Source organism: Vidua macroura, chromosome 12 (assembly GCF_024509145.1).
Source record: "Vidua macroura isolate BioBank_ID:100142 chromosome 12, ASM2450914v1, whole genome shotgun sequence".
Classification (NCBI taxonomy): domain Eukaryota; kingdom Metazoa; phylum Chordata; class Aves; order Passeriformes; family Viduidae; genus Vidua; species Vidua macroura.
Genome location: NC_071582.1, coordinates 12,365,855 through 12,383,301, shown reverse-complemented (window position 1 = coordinate 12,383,301; position 17,447 = coordinate 12,365,855). Strand labels below are relative to the sequence as shown.

The 17,447-nt window shown below is 39.6% G+C and overlaps 1 protein-coding gene across 3 annotated transcripts; it reads right to left on the bottom strand.

Moving 5' to 3' along the window:
- Positions 1-1,013: 1,013 nt before the first annotated feature.
- GATM (glycine amidinotransferase) lies at positions 1,014-13,864 on the bottom strand. Of its 3 annotated transcripts, none has more exons than XM_053988857.1 (9): positions 13,784-13,864; positions 13,176-13,391; positions 8,720-8,915; positions 7,372-7,562; positions 5,949-6,086; positions 5,472-5,636; positions 3,691-3,754; positions 3,474-3,590; positions 1,014-2,060 (listed from the first exon to the last, which is right to left on the bottom strand). In XM_053988857.1, the coding sequence occupies exons 1-9, from the start codon at positions 13,850-13,852 to the stop codon at positions 1,948-1,950; spliced, it is 1,269 nt and encodes a 422-aa protein (XP_053844832.1). In that variant the 5' UTR covers positions 13,853-13,864; the 3' UTR covers positions 1,014-1,947. The 3 variants fall into 3 exon arrangements, with proteins under 3 accessions (XP_053844832.1, XP_053844834.1, XP_053844833.1); XM_053988859.1 differs by lacking the exon at positions 13,784-13,864 and adding an exon at positions 12,086-12,122 and having other exon boundaries at positions 13,176-13,291; XM_053988858.1 differs by lacking the exons at positions 1,014-2,060; positions 3,474-3,590; positions 3,691-3,754 and adding an exon at positions 4,010-4,686.
- Positions 13,865-17,447: the final 3,583 nt, after the last annotated feature.

The window sequence follows — 17,447 nt, the reverse complement described above, 5'->3', positions numbered from 1 at the left end:
ACAATCTGTATTCTGACACTACTGCTGATACTGAACAGGAAGCTTCTGCTCAAATGCAACAACTTCTCTGCCTTTCATGATGAAGGAAAGATGACTTAAGAGACAAGTCTGTTCCCAAACCAGTCAGGAGATCCATGGATTAGGTAAAAGAACTTGTATTACTGACAGAAAAAAAACCAAACAACTTCAGAAACATAATGGTGGCCTTCAAGCTGAAAAACTTGCTACTGTGTGCACAGTTTAAGATTTTTTTAAAAAATTAATAATAAGGGATAAACAAAAAAACTGGGAAAAGGCTGAAATGTTTATAAAGCCAGTGTCACATACAATGTGATACAAAAATATAGTCTCCTAAATCACACGTCTTATTAATCCACATTTGGCCAGTTTCTAGTGGTTTCAGCCATAGCTGATGGTATCTTATGCCAAGCACAGACACACAGACGTTTTGGCACTGCAGCATGCAGAGCAATGGGAGAGATAACCTGCTGTGTATGCTGCTCTAATGCAGCTGCCCAGCTAAGTGCCAATAGTGGAAAACAAAGCTTGGTTAGAGGAAGACTCAGACAAATTTCCATTGTCTATAAAGCATTGATTTTAGACATCTCTACCTTGTTAAGTGCTGGTAGCTGTCTAATTACCTCTTTCCATATTTCAAAGCATTCTAGATTGTTGATATTTGACCTGTTTAGCCCTACCCAACTCAAAAATATGGCCATACAGTTTGTATATGAGCATGCTTTGCCTGACATCTTTTCTGTCAGGGTACACTGTGTTGTAAGAGTAGATTCCTCTACAGTGTAGCAAGAAATATCAGTGGTACTTTCCCCCACTAGTCATACTTCTGTGAAAAACAGAAGTACAAACATGTTATATGAATAATACACTACAAAGGTTTTCTGCATTATACAGGAGTTTAAGAGGTTACCTGTTTTACAGGGGGAAAAAATTCCATGTGTATTTTGTATCCATCCTGACATTTCATACTTACACATGAAAAGAAAAGCAACAAATTGAGAATGCAAAACACTTTATTAGCATAAAAAGTACATATTCAGGAATCAAAACTCAAATTCCTCCATGGCATCAGGCGTGTTTGATACATATTTCTGTATCTGCTACAGCTGAAGGAAGTCCGGGTTGTAAGATGTCAGAAGCTTAAGGTTGGGAGGGGAGTTATTGTTGGGTTTTTCTTTTGTGCCTCTTTTTAAGTTATGTAAACAACTCAGAGTGAAACCTGTACAAGCAGAATATTAGCTATCATTTTAAACACTTAAAAGTTAAATAAAACCAAATTTCAGCAATACAAAAAGCAATATAAAAAAGTACTCAGATGCATGACATGCATCAGAAGAAAATGTAGAAGAACATGGCAAGTAACTGAACATGTCTTAAAAGTTAGATCATATTGAAAATTCTCTGTAAATATCTGTATGACTAGACATGAAAAACATGATAAAATTACTTGGTTCCCTAAGGGATCTATACACTTGCATCTATTTCAACTTAATAGACATGAATATATTAGCACGACAAAGTAGTTAAAGGAATAAGGAAAGTTTACTCAAGTTTCACATTTCAAGCTGCCTATTTGATAAGGTAACTAGACAGAGGTAGATATCGAGTATTAGTGGCCAAGCTATTCTAACAAGACCTTTTAGCTATCCTGTCAAGCTTTTGCATTCAAAGCCAATGTGAAAAGGCTTCATAGATGAAGGATGTCTTTCAAAAAGGCAGCCAGAAAACCTGTATTGCTGATGGAAGTAATTTCAATTATCTTACTAAAAGTGAAGGGTAGTTAAGAATAAAGCATTACCCAGACCATTATGAGGACACCACTTACCAAGCACTAGAGCTCATGCAGGCATTTTAACAAGAGTGACAGTGATTTGCTCATTTGCTATGCCTATTTTAGAAGCTGAATCATTGCTACCTATTGGGCTATTCCTAGTCAAAGTAGGACTGCAGGGTGCCGCGGCGGCGGATGTCACACGTCCAGCAGTGGAAGCCACCTCCCAGAGAATTGGCGTGGCGAATGTTCACTTTAATTGTAGAAATGCCTGGAAGAATTATACAAGGCACACTTTAAAATTAGATTCTCAGCTTCATCTCTGATCAGAACATTAGATGATACTTTATCAGATCACATGGCTAGATGTAAATGTGGGAGGTATTCCCTACTAGTTTGTTAAGAATTTGTTTTCCCAAGTTCTAGGCAGAGAACAAACTAGGAACATAGCTGGCTTGTTTATTCTGGTGATACCCTCAGGAATACACAGTGCCTGGAGCACAGCCAGTGTCTGATGTGTTATGATGTGCCAGTACTAAAAAGATAAATTCAGGTTTTGCAGTATGTGAAGAATTAGCTGAAGTTCTGCTACAATATATGATCAGGACACATTTTCATAAATATGTGTGAGCACTTATGATTCAGACACTGAATTTCTCTTTCAAATGCCTCTCAAGAAAAGAAGTATTCAAGGTAGATAGCTCTGACTCCCTTTTTCTCTTACTACCTAGGTTAAGCTTCCTACCCCTTCTTTTCAGCTCTGATGGATGTTTCAGCTGTGGCTCAGCTTATACAAAGGCCCAATAGAAGGATCAGACAACTTCTCTGTTACAGAGTTTTCCTTTTTTGCTTCTCAGCACTTTCAGGAGCTGAGGAGCAGGTCAGTAGAATCTATCTCCTAGGTCAGCAGTACTTTTGTTCCCAGTAGACCCATCTCAGTCCTACAAGCTTTCTGACTACCAGAGTTTATTCAGAGCTTACATAGACTGTGAAGTCAAGGATGAAAGGTAAGCCATGATTAGCGTTAGTAGCCTCATTCTTTAAGTACTTTCAAGTATATTTAAATCCTCAACTCTTTGCTCATGCAATAAAACAACCTAAGACTGAGCAGCTGTGCATAATAAGACTTCCATATTTTATGTTCAAATACAGTTCTTCTGTCACTGCATATCTGAAGGAATTCTACACTATCATAAAGTTACATCTCACAGGACTGAGATTCTCCGTAAATGAGCAGAAATACCTGGGTTAAGTGGTCTCAATTTGACATTTTAAAGTACAATGAGTTTGCAACTAGAAAAATCTGGAAGAATTTTGTCAATCATGGATTCCCAGCTCTATATCATTCAGCAATAGGTGCACTCAACCTCTGCAAGACACATGTTGACCTCTAACTGGATAGTTTGCATTTAAAAAGCTCATTCAAAGGCATCCTAGCAATAACTTTAGTTGCTACTCATACCTTTATGTGCTGCAAGCTGTAAGGGGCAAAAGAAAACCATATTTCTATGACTGAAGTATTCAGGAGAAAAATCACTGAATTATTCTTACTTGCTAATCCAGCTGTTTGAGTACTTTTTCCAGTGCTGTCTGCTTTGACTACTTTAAGTAAAACCTCCATTTACCCCGGCTGGTAGCACAATAATTTTCTTGTAAGTGTATGTAGAAATGTGTTAGGACATACCTAGCTTTTCAAACATCTTCTGAATCGATGTCTCATTGGCATCCACCATCACACGTTTCTCATCCAGCATTAGAACATTCATGGAGAGCCACTTAGAAGACATCCACAGGGGGTGATCTAAAACAGGAGAACAAACCTTGTACTATACCAATGTTACTCGTTTTTAATACCCTTAAGAGCACTCTTGGAATCCGTGGAAAAGGAAGGGTGACTGTACCATCTGGGATGAGTGGCACTGGGGGTTGAATCACAGTCCAGCCAGCTTTCTTGAAGAGCTCAATCTGGAAGAGCAATTTAAATATATTCTCAAGAGGGTTCTTAGAGTATCACATTATGTCCTCCAACCTATGCCAGATTTTCCCAGAATATTCCAATATGCATGACATCCCCTGCCCTCAGTTCATTATTCTAGCCCTCATTCAGGCTTCACCTACAAACCCAGCTTTCATACAAGCATTTTTAAAAAGTCTTCAGATTTTGCATACCAATAGCATTTATTTATATTGGTTTTATATATGCTAGATATGTTAAAGACAAAAGGTCGCATTTACAGTTTGGAGCTTGTAAAGTAAATGTATTGGTAACAACTGAAACATATTCAACTATCTTTTTTTGGTGTTATTTCTTCCCATATGATTATAAAAGTTACACTGATGTTTCTAAAAACAAACCCATCTGAAATAACACAAAATTCACACTTTATAATTTTCTTCAAACTTTATAAGAAAATTATTATGCCGTTCATTTAACAAAGGGGACAATGTAAGGGCATCACAAGGAATAATTTATGTCTCTAAGATTTACACAATTAAGTTAAAATTAAGAGGAGGATAATTTGGCGAAGGGGAATTGACTTTTCATCTTCGTTGTCTGAATAGCTGGAAGAGTATTCGGGAGTGTTCCAGCGTTACCACGAGGTGGGGCTCCAATCCCGAACACTTAATAACAAGCCCGGCCTGCCAGGATTTTAGAGAAAGGCTCCCTTTCTTCGGCGCCATTCAGGAAAAGCCCCCTTTCATCCGCACCATTCGCACACACCCCCCACCGCTCCCCGGTCATCCAGAACAGCCAAACCAGTTTTTGTGCAAGCAAGCTGCATTTCTCTTTTCTATCTACACAGACAGCAGTTTTCCCTGAAAAAAGTCGATAGAACATGGGTTTGATTCAAGGAGATCAAGAAGAACATCCTCTTCCAAGTAACACTATGAAAAAACTGTGGAAGGGAAAAGGAGAGGGAAAAATAAGATTGTTTTTAAAACTATATTCTCGGAATGGGTGCTAAAGGAGGCAGTAATTCAATCAGACCATTTGCATTGAAACCACTTGCTAAGAAGAGGCTGACACTGCTCTCAGGAGCTGTGCTGTGCACATGGCTCCACGGTGGGCAGCACCCGGCTCTGTGCCTCCGATTCGGTGTCAGCTCAGCTGTCCCCCTGTTCGGCTGCTGTACAGCTTCTGAAGCCACGGGGATCCTCACAAAAATCCCCAAGCACTGCAGTGCAGTAACATGACTGTAACAGAGACGAGCTCTTGCTCTCTGGAAGGTTTTCTGATCTCATTGTGCTGCTCAGCAATATTAGCTTTTTTCTCAGTGTAGCAGCAGGTTTTATATATCTCTCCTCTTCCCTACCCTTCAGAAGGTATTCAAAGCTGAATGACTGAGCAACTACCAGCTTCCTGCCATTGGTTCAATTAATACCAAAGGAGAGGCTTCCAAAATAGGAATAAAAAAGGAGATTTCTCATCTGAGCAGCAGAAGCCCTTCAGTTTCTCTTAGGATACAATTGAAGTATTTAAGCATGGAAGTGTTCAGAGAAGTGGTATATCCAGGTGCTTGCTTTGATACATCTTTAAAAATTAGGTTACTTCCATCATATTTAACCATGGACCTAGAAAGCAACACGCAGTGGAATGTGTGGAATAGTAATTACCCAGCAGGGAATGAACCCAGCTGAGTGGTTTTTACACAAAACACTTTCCCTCCTTGTACACTCTCACCTGATGGCAGGGACGGTCTGGGTTAGAGAGCACAAGACCAGGCCCAATGATATTAAAAGTGGCATCAATGTGCATAGGGTTGGGATCCTTAAAGGATATTATATGCACTCTGTAGTCTGGTGCAAGGTGTCGCCTCATCCATTCAATACCCATGTAGTTTGTAACCTGAAAAACAAGACAAATTAAGCTTTACGAGGCTAGAATATAAACTGCACCCAGGTTTACTTTGTCTAAGGTTTTATTTCATTAAATATTTAAAGCCAATATAATAGAGAATGTTATGCCTTTAGCTAACCCCTTACCTGGAAGGTAGTCTTATCCTTCCAGGATAAGTCTTATCCTTCCAGGATATCAAACATTCTATGAAGAGCAACTTCTTTTGCCAACTCTTATTTTAACGCTGCTCAGGAATTTTAAAAGACAAAATACCAGTCTCTAAGAGAGATACCAAAACTGTTGAAAGAAATCTTTGTTTACCTGGCTCCTTTGTACAAAGATATCTCTTCCAGCTCTAATGAAGTCAGCAGCATCAAAGCATGGCTCAAATTCAGTAGTTACAAATTTTCCCTGAGCAGCCAGTTTATGCCTGTCTTCAACAGAGTGGATTGGATAATTCTAGTTGTAGAGAAGAGAACAACAAATTTAGGTTGGAGATGTTAAAAGAAAGTTCTCAAATAATTTGCAAGTGAGGAGTAATTTGAAATTAGGAAAATGTGTTAATATTGATAGCTAGTGTGTTGTGAGGTGGTTTGGTTACTTCTTATTAGAATAGAAAAGAAAATCTAAATGTGGACATAAAAGTGAAAGGCTTTAAACACATTCAAGAATAGGTCATGAGATAAGAGACAAGAATTATATCAAGAAATTAATTGCTCTTCAGAACCAGATAAAAGTATTCATTACCAGAGGAGTTTAATACCAGTCAAACAAATCACTGCACACTGACAGAAAGACTGGACTGGAAGCTATTTCCTAACGAATGTGGACTCCTCACTCTTCCACATTTTAAAATGGAGCAAAACTTCAAGCTAGAAGATGGATCTTTATTATTATAAATAATTTTAAAATTAAACAAGGCAATTCAGAACAAGTGAGATGTAAAAATCCAGCACAAATTAAAAATACCACATAAATAGTTACAGGCTCTAGAAGTTCTCTAATACTGAAGGTGACTCTAAGGTAATTTTGTTTAACAAAGTCTCCTTTGTATCACTGATGACACTGTTCCCAGAAAGTGGCAATCATTTCACAACTAGTTCACTTCATTTATTGTAAATGCTGTCACCAAGGTTCTGATGCATTTGGGGACTTATAGGAAACTACCAAAATTGTCCAAGTCAAAATTATTAGGAAAAAAATTAGGAAACTATTCACTAAAATATTTGGAAGGTAAATACAGTTTCAATCCTTCACTATTTCTTTTATGCAACTTTCAAAATACCAATCATCATGCAAAATAGGGATTATGAGTTGGGTTTTTTTCTTTGACAAAATATATATTCTTCCTCACTTTCCTAACACAGGAAAGTGAAGGACATATGGACATTCTCAGGGAATCTTTATTCTTGAAAGTAATCTCTGTGATGTTTTTCTAGCATTCCTTCCTCTTTAGTAATGCTCAGTTATACCCAGTAACCAAAACAATTCAAAGCAGAGGAATTTAATAGACACAACTTCCTGTTCCTTGTTCTCTGACTGCACACACTGAGTTTCAGCTGGAAAGGCCACAGCATGTTTGCATACGCTAGAAAAAAAAAAAAAAAAAAAAAAAACAAGTCTCCGGAGTTGTTTTGTGCCATTCCTCCACACAATTTTGTGAATCCTAAATATCAGGTGGAAACTTATCAACAAAATTCTGTATAATGAGAAGTGAAGTTCTGAAGGAAAATGAGAACAGTACCTGATCATAGAGTTCATCTGCCATTGTGGGTTTTGGGGCAGTTGTCCACTTAGCACCACTGTTGAAATAATCTTTGATTAGTCGTCTGTATGCCCTGTACTCAAAGAACCGAGCACGCCAAGCCATAGGTGCTTCAATAATTTCATTTCCCACCACTATCAGGATGTCTCTTGGCATGGCAGCATACATACCTGAAAGGAAAGTGGCCATTAATGAGACAAATATGCCTTTCTCACTCCTTCTGCTCAGGCACTTTCCCCTTTCTTTTTACCATTATTTCTATCCAAAATAATGGCAAAAATAATTCTTAGCAATGTGAGGGAGCCAGCATGTAATATCAGGTCCTTACATTCTTCAGCAATTTTTCAAAGTAATATTTTTCATTCAAAATACGTGGAACTTTTGCTACAAAAACTCACAACAGATTCACAGCTAGATGAAAGCCATCTACCATCAAGCCTCCACTTCATAACTTGGATAATGAAAATTCACTAGACCAAGGCTTATGCATTACCCACATGGCTTTAAAAAGTGATGATGGGCAGCAAATTTTCCAAGAGAACAGCATTTCTTTATATAGTATCCTTTTAAAAAGTAATAGCACAGACAAGGAATTTGATGGAACACAGAACTAGTGCAGAAAGCAGTCCCATTAGACTTTTCCTTAACATTATCTGTTCCTCAAATAATTTGAATTCCACTAGAAAAAATTAACAACATGTTTTACATGAAAGAAGCCTGAGGACTACACTTGATGCAAAGCTTGGTGAGCCAGTGTGCTCTCACTGCAGATAACCATGCATGGAGGAACGTGTGTAGGAAAAGGGACATTCCAATTTCCTTGACACTAGTGAGGATCTTCCTGGTAAAGTGTTGCCTCCAACTGTTTTGTCTTCCATAGTTTAAAATGGATCCAACTCCAGGATCCAACAAAGAGCTATCAAGAGGGTCAGAGGGACTTTGAGCACTTGACTTTCATGTAGGGGACAAAGCAGAAACATTCTACAGCCACTTTGAGGGCCATGACAGATTAGCACTTCTTGGCAGTGGCAGTGACAACACAGAGAGGGAACCTGGTAAGAGATGCTGGTGTGGGAAGTTCAGGCTGGGCATCAGACAAAGGTCTTCCATCAGGAAATTCACCCAGCACTGAAACTGATCACCAAATCAGGTGGCAGAATCTCCATCCCTGGAGATCTTCCAAGTCTTACCTACAGAAAACAGTCACCGACTTCACTTAGTGTTGGTGATAATCCTGCTCCTAGCTAGAAGGTAGACTAGATGACATCCAAAATGTCTCAGACAAGAGCTAAACAAACAAGACCTTCAATAATGGAAAAACATTTACCTGTAGACTCAAAATCAGGTGTTTTATACTTCACAGACCAGTCAATTGGATCAGGCCTCTTGACAATAACACCTTCTCCCTTCAAAATATTGCACATCTCTTCAATTTCAGCAATAGCTTTTTTTAAATGGTCTTTGGGGAAACTCTGGCCTCCAAATTTCTGGTAAAATCCCCAATATTTTTCATAAGTGTTTGCCTAGAACAAAAGGACATGAAGTGACAAAGGATAAGCACCAGTTATTTTGGAGTGAAATAGATGCATAAGATGCAATTCTTAAAGTTTAAAATTTATTGTTCTTGATCCTAATACGTTTGAGTGTACATTTTATCTGTTCCTGCAATATTTTGACTACATTACACTTCAGTAAGTATTAAGTGACTAGTGTTGCCAAGAGGCCATTTGGTCCCTATTACAGAAAACCTTTGCAAACACTCCAAATATGGCAAACACTGTAGACTCTCTGTTTAATAAGGCTATCAGGCACATTTTTAAATTAAAACCACCTTAAGCTCATCTGCAAAATGCACACGTCTGTAGTCACCTTCTTACAACCTCACTTCAGTAATGTCACAATGGTGACATCAGAAATTCTAAAGCCATCCCAAGTCCAGGTAACATGCTTTGTTTGCCAGAATGGGCCATACTTCAGGTGCAGCAGCAGTCTAGAAAAGGCAAAAGATGCTAAATTCACCTGTCAGGGTTGGATTAAAGCATGTTCAACATTTACAGACTTAAATCCTCTGCTGAAATGCTGTGATAGCCTTCTTAAATTAAAAACAAATTCAAAATAATGTCCCAGTTCTCATGGGTATGTAAAACCAGACACATAATCAAAACAAATTATGCTGCTTCAGTTTGATGTGTCTGATGTTCCTCTGTCATGTCAGTGTTAGCTGAGATGCAAGTGCATATGGAGCCCTTCTGGAATGACAGCAAGTTGGAGGGACAGCAAGGGGATGCAGAAGAACCTGCCCTTCCAAACATGAGGTTGTCTCCTGGCACTGCAGTCCCGACCACCTCCCAGAACTCAATGTCCTCCCCAAAACCAGAGCGATGATGTTCCTTTGTGCTAGCACTGCCACTGAGCCCTGAGCAGGCAAGGCCATCCATCTGAAGGATGCCTGATCCCCTTTAACAATCCAGGCTATTCCTCTGCTGATTCTGGGGATTTGCCTCATGCTATAGAGGTAAGAGAGAAGGAAGAAAATTCAGCCTTAACATTTACACAGAGAGCCTCAGCATGGCCATCCTGCTCCTCCAGTACTGAAGCTTCTTCCCATCCTTCCTGAGGGAATTTGTTCTTTTTCTGTAAGTGAGGCCTTGGGTAATTTGAGCACCTCAAACTTGCCAGCTGGCCAGAAGTCACAGGCAGATCACATGAAGTGCTCAGCATTCCTATGGAGACATGTTCTGCTAATGAGATAAATTCATCCTGGGGATTGAAGCTGGTTATTTTCAGAGCCAGCCATGGTGTATGTGAATATCATCAATCCCTAAGAGATGCAGCCCCTCTCTCCACCACGTCCTTTAGTACTGCTTTTTTTTTTTTCAAACCTGAGGAGCCACACTTGTGTTGCACTAATGGGATGGTGTAATCTTAAAGTTACAACAGAATAAAGGTTAGCACTGTAACACTACTCATATTCCCTGTCTTCCAAATAACTGGGAAAAGGGTAAATGGCTGGGACATGTATTTCATAGCAGATCAGGGTTGACATTTCAGGCCCCTTTGGTCATAGACATACAAGTCAGTTCAGAATGTTCAAAAAAGGACCATGGATAGGACACAGGAAAGACAACTTTTACAACAAACTATTTCTTTTGAGAAAGAAATTTAAGAGTGTTCTGGGAAAGACTGTCCTTAAGAAACAGCATTATTGTTCCTTATAGTTGCTATTTACTTTAAACATTTGTCATGGAAAATAATTAACATTATCAAGATGTACCATTAACCTAGTTAAGACAGTAAATTTAGGATTATTAAAACTTAAATTCAGATCAAAATTCTTTTTGCCTAATTCCATAGTAAACACATGTACACACTCTCATCTTCTTACTCAAGACATAGGGATCTGTGTTAATAATACTCCTCACCCAAAATGCATTATTATTCACAAAAGGTACTGAAAATCACTGCAGAATATAAAACTATAAAGTTCAACTGCTTGAGTCAACTGCTTCAGAATACATCTCAGTTGTGGGATTTTTCATTGCAGTGCTGATTCAAACAGGATATCCTCCTAATTAATGTTAAGATTTTTCAAGTTTCCAAATATTGTATTTACCTCTACATACCCTATTTCAAGCTCTGAAAAGGATATGCAATAAAGTGTCAGCTCATTAATATTCATCAGAGATGCAGGGCTCTCTATTCAATTCCTTCCTTCCTCCTTCTTATGCCAAGCACATAATTCCCACATCACAGCAAAAACACTCGAGTATACCAAGCCCTTGTCTCAAAGTAGAAAGGAGTGCTGAGTGCACCATACTTCCTGCATTTAAATATTTAGCAAATAAACACACATACAGTCTTAAAACACAATCTCAACACAAGTATTTACCAAACTGCTATAATTTGAGATACATTTTTTGGACTGTCTCAAGTCCAAAGCTTTGAATTTTCCTTATAGGTGTAGAATTCATTAGTTTTAAAGTGCATTTTTTATAAGCAGTGACCCTCATGCACTCGCAGACAGCACGTGATACCCAGCAGCTCTAGTTTTGCTGCTTCCAGGGGCAGGAACAGGACACGCCTTACCTCTTGGCCACATGGAGATTTAAACAATCATGAATCAATTAATAATAAAATTCATGTCAAGGTAAGACTGGACTACTGCTTGGATTATTCAGCAACACCCTCCCAGTGTTACTGTTGCAGTTTCTGCAGCAATATTTAAGACAAAAGCAGAGAAAATTAGAGGAAATCACATCTCAACTGGCTCTGTTCCCATTACTTGTTGTGGACTTGGCAATTGATATAAAGCAAATTTAAGTCTTGCTTTAACTCTAAGTCATAGGTATTTGAATTGCAGAGGTAATCCTATACTTTGACACTCCTCACTGAGCTTTTGGTAGCACATGTAAAAGAAAGTGAAGTTCAGACCTCACGTGAGTAGTTATGGCTTAATAGGCAGTAAAATCTGTATAGCATGTGGCACTTCAGCAAGTTAGACACTTGAAATATTTCTTCTGGTGCTAAAGCAAGCCCCTGACCACTGCTTAGGAACTGAATTTTGCCTCATTTAATATCACAATGTAAAATGTTAGACTTATTTTTCCTTACTCTTTCTGTACATTCATTGTGTCAGTCCTACACAAATGCACATACATACACTTCTATATTAGAAATGCTAACTCTCATTCACCCCCTTCTCTGAAGCTGCTAGGATATCTTTGGAGTCTCTGAAAAACATAACACAGATTCTAAAATATACATATATATATGGCTAAGGGAAGAGAAGTCTTCTGTACAAGTACATCTCAAACTTTCCTTAAACAAGCATTTCTAGCACTTTAAACTTATTTGCAGTATCTTTGTTTGCCATTCTTTCAATGTCAGATAAGAATTATTTTTTCTTTCTTCTTTTTTTTTTTTTTTTTTTAACTGAGTAAACTTTGTCAGACTATCCTTTAAATTTTTATTAAGATCTCTTGGGTAGAAGCCATGTGCCAGCTCATTTTGCTGGGATAGCCATGGGTTACATGCTGCCCTGCAGGTAGTGCTGTATTGTAACAATGAAAGATTCAAGAACTTGCCCACAAATGCAGGTAACACACATAATCAGCAACTTTAAAGTCCAGGTGAAAAACACAAAAATCTGGAGCAAGTCCACTATTTGAGTATTACTGTCTTTAGTGCAAGATTCCAGAGAACAAAGAATCATGGATTTATTTAGGTTGCTGATGCAGTTTTAGGCATAGAAAAACCCTGAGAGAACAGTGGACTATGTATTTCCACAAAATATTTACTGTATCGCACAGGAGTTTCAGTAAACTACTTCAGAGCTGTCTGACACAAGAGTCCTGTCAGTCTACAGCTACAGAACTCAATCTTGCTCAGACTATTAAGTAGAAAGCTACTCTTTTTTTCAAGTGTAGTTGGAAAAAAATGCAGCTTCAAGCCAAATTAAAGTTTCATCAGTCCAACCAACTACCTCAGAAGTTTGTGTGTGTACTTTGACAACATCAGGGCTATATTACTAGAGCAGATTGCAAATATTAGAGGTTGTCTCTGCTAGTGACTTCTCTTAAAACAGCTAGTTCAGTTGAAAATCCAAAGAAAAACAGCACATCCCTCACCAACATGGCTATGCTGTAAAGTTTCACAGATGTAAACAACTACCTTGAAAGAAGAATTTCCAAGAGTAAGCACCACACCTTATGCATTGTAAAGCTTAAGTACATTTTAGATATAAATTCCACATTTTCTATTTAAGGTTAGTTTTTATTGTTTACCTTAACCTCCACAGAAAAAGGTGGGACACAAGCATTTTCAGCTCTTCCCACAATGACCTCTTCCAGTGGATCCCATTCATTGTATGAGCAAACAAGGCAGTCCTTGGGCACAGGGCTTGCAGCCTTGTCATCAGCAGCACAGGTGTTCTGGGAGGCCGCAGCTGCCTGGGTGCTCTGGAAAGTTCGCTGCACCCATCCTGTAAAGGCTCCTCGAAGCTTAAAATAAAAATAAGAACGAAAATTACGCTTCCCTTACAAAAGACAAAAAGCTATGGCTCAGCCCACAAGTGCCTTAACACTATAATCCCAAAGCAATGTATGTTATTTGGAGTATTAACAGAAACACGGCTTGTTACAGCCATTCTAATTTACTCACAGCCTAGCAGATGCTTAAAGGAAATTCTGCCTTTTAAGATACACTCAATTTAGAAGGGTAAGGAGGTCGGAACACGGCACTGGCAGACTGGGGCGGGGGGATGCTGGGTGAACCTCAGCCGGCGACCGTCCCGCACCCTCCTGTCACGGCTCGGAGCGCCCGGCTCGGAGCCACACGGGACCCGCCCCGCGGAGCATCCTCAGCCCCAGCCCCGGATCTGCGCGGCACCAACCCTGGAGCCGATGTAATGCGCTGCCTCGGCCCCCCGGCTGCCCCCGCGCAGGCACCGCACTCGCAGCATCGCCGCCGGCCGGACACGACGGGACGGGACGGGACGGGACGGGACGGGACGGCTCCGCTTTATGTGCGCCCGGCCCGCCCCGCCCGGGGGCAGCGCCCGCGGGGCCGGGCGGGGCCGGTCCGGCTCCCCAGCTCTGCCCGGCACGGCTCCCCCGCTCCCGGCACAGCTCTGCCCGGCCCGTCTCCCCGGCTCTGCCCGGCACGGCTCTGCCCGGCCCGGCACGGCTCTGCCCGGCACGGCTCTGCCCGGCACGGCTCCCTGGCACTGCCCGGCACGGCTCCCCCGCTCCCGACCCGGCTCCCCGGCTCTGCCCGGCACGGCTCCCCCGCTCCCGGCACGGCTCCCCCGCTCCCGGCACGGCTCCCCGGCTCTGCCCGGCACGGCTCCCCCGGCAGTCCCGAGGGAGGAGCAGCTGGAGCGGCCGGGCTCGGAGACAGCCCCGGGAGACACAGCCCCAGAGCTGACCGACGGCTTCTGCCAACACGCCTGGATTTCTTTTCCACGAAGGGCTCTTCAGCAGCAACCTGGCTTGGAGAAAGTCACGTTTTAAATTTTTTCTCTAAAATGTGTACTGAAGTGCATAATACAGTTATTTTTAGTCATCAAGTATGCATATTCTTCATTAAGCCTATAGTCGACAAATTCAACTTTACCAAAAATTCCAGTATTTCATACATTAAGAATTCAGATCTTTAGACTACAACCTAAAGAATTTGTGATTCACCTAAAAAATATCTGAATTATTTAATTACTGAAGGGGTGTTTCAAGAATATCCCAAACAATTTTGAATTCTGGCTTCTCAAAATCCATATTGTGATATGATGAAAAGCCATCCTAAAATTAAAACCTAAACTGGTTAGCTCCTAGTAGACCTGTATATAAGTTTCCCTGCAAAACCTCTCCATGATAAAGTCAACAGACTTATCTTCAAAAATACCTCTATTTCAACAGAAATGTTCTACAACAAGAAATGTGTTCGCAACCAGCTCTACTTATACTTAGTATATCCCACTTAGCCTATTCTGCATTTTCTCTACTTTGCACATAAGTTCACTTTAAATAATTTTGCTTTGCCATGTAAAAAGCAGACATACCAAAAATCACTCTTATCCAAATGATTCTGTTTAAAGTTGTAAAAAATCTGTATCTTTCTCCCAACATGATTTTTGGTTCTTCCTTTATCATCCATGCAGTGCCTTGCTCAATACTCCTCCAGCCTATGCTCTGCTCTCCAGAGCTCCTACAGCAAGGCACGGCTTGAACAGACACAATATTTAACGTTATTTCTACATGCACAATTGCAGGTAGTGCTGGTGAACTCAGCACACGTCTGTAGGAGGAAAAGGTAAACATCACTAGTGGTTACTTACATTAAAACATAAATACAGCAAATAGCAAATCAGCCACAGTTTTTACATGCCTTAGATACACAAGTAACTATGTTTTATTCTGCTAGGTAATTATTCATTCAGATGTTTGTCTTTTTGGCACAGGTAAACACTACACTTTCCCAGGACAAATAATACAGTACGAGTTTTCCATGAACTTACACAGATCTCAAAGAAAAGCTAATTATTTTAATTGGCATAATGCCAAGTATGCATTACCCAGTTTCATACAACTGCAGAATTTTCTCATAACTCACTCAGCTTGTTAGGACTTATTTGTAACATAAATGCATTAAAAACAAACAAACAAACAAAAACACAAAAACCAAACCAAAACAAAAAAAACCTTTATGCTAGTTCTGCTCAAATTCTTGCTTTTTGATTCAGTTGATTTTGCTAAGGTCACTATACTCACATTGACCTAAAAAATTAATGATTGGCTTGTAGCTAAATCCAAAGGTCTTGCTTCCTTTTCTGTCCTTTTCAACTTATCAGCTAGTTTTAGACCTTTGAATCATTCTTTATCAACTCAGTTTACATAGTTTTTCTGACTCTGCACAACACTTCTTTTCCCACTTACTACATAGGTCTGATGCTTTATAGAGTCCTCACCATCACTGGAACAAGTTTTTGCTGAATGCTCTAACATTTTAAAAATTTTTCTTCTGGGTTGCATTAATTCTGCTCAGAATTATTTTTAGTGGAAATCTTCTTTCCCGTATCTCATAGGTCTCTCTTCCTTTTTTAGGGGTAGCTCCTCATGGATACAAGCCAATCTTCACCTAAGTAAAATCAAAGCAGGTTTTTTTTCCTTTTCCTTACTGACACATTTGCAGTCTGACCCTGAAGCCTTTACTCATGGTAAATGGCATTTTCCTCCCAGCCTTTATACCAGACATCTGGCCCCAGACTGCCCTAACCATCCACAATGCACCCTAGTGGTGTCACTACACTTCTGTCCTCACTTGACCATCTTCTCAATCACCGGAAAAAAAACCTCATTTGTCTCCTTCAGCAGTTACTTACTGTTTCTTTGCTTACATCTTTTTATTCCTTAACATCAAATACAAGCACCATCAGTTTGCATTTGTGGTGTGTGAAAGTGTCATTCTTTACAGTTCCCTCTGGCATCAAAACCAGAGTCCTCTTGCTTTTTGTATGCTAGGCAGCTCTTTATTCCTCTACTTCTACAAGAAGGATGTGATCTAGCAATGTACATTTACTTAATAGAGACATAAATCAAGGAGCACAACACCAGTAATGATTATTCAAATTAAAGAAAGCCAAGTTCATTCATTCAAATACAAGAAGTTTATGTAAACATGTAGTTGTCTAAGCAGGCACAGAGCTTTTCAGATCAAAAATCTTTTTATAAAGATCACATGGTTAGTTTTTTACACAAAATTGCTAGAATTATTGTAACACCTTGAAAGCTCACCTCACTAAATGAAAGCCTGCCAATTATTTTAAAATTATATGCTGATCTAGTAAAGATAGTTCCTTCCTCTGCAAACCTCATCTTAGTATGGAATTTTAACTTGAAGCAGAAGAGCTTCACATTTCTGTTGCTGAGATTTGGCCTATGAATATTAATTAGCAAGTTGTGGATTTTTTTAATGGGGCTCTGTGCATGTTTTGTAATAGTCAATGCATCATTTTTAAATGACACAAGGTGCTTTGAATGGCTTATGTAAACCCACCTCATTCTGACAACTAGGTAATGCATTTAAAACAGTGTGGTTTCAGCTACTGAAGAGCAACATTCTAGCCCAACAGCATGAGAGAATAAGATACAAAGTAGTAAAAATCGAGTTTAAAACTACAGAACTAGAAAAGGCAACAGGAGACATAGTAGAGAGAAGTCACCCTTGGCAACGAAACCAGAGTTACTGAAGTTCAAAGTATAAACTCATCTATGTTTTAGGACAGTATCTTGTCTTAGCTTCACCTATCTTATCTCTAACACATCTCTATTAGAGAAACAGAAGTCTCAATGGATTTTATTACTGCTTAGACATGGATTTCCATCTGCCCTGTAACTGAGGTCCTCAATTGTTGCTTCGATTTGTAGTGTGGTACAGCAGCACGTGTGACTTGGGAGATATGATATTTAAAGCTAAGGAACAGCTTACCCTTTCTTACCAAAAAGGCAAGAAAGGGTAAGCTTTCTGCTATATTAGTGATTTTAAAAAAAATGATAAATCTA

Coding starts and splice junctions, on each gene's coding strand:
- GATM (XM_053988857.1), bottom strand. CDS start 13,852: ATGCTGCGAGTGCGGTGCCTGCGCGGGGGCAGCCGGGGGGCCGAGGCA. Junction 5,637..5,948: donor TCTTTGTACAAAGGAGCCAG/GTAAACAAAGAT, acceptor CTTGTTTTTCAG/GTTACAAACTACATGGGTAT. Junction 3,591..3,690: donor AGTGCCACTCATCCCAGATG/GTACAGTCACCC, acceptor CTCCTGTTTTAG/ATCACCCCCTGTGGATGTCT.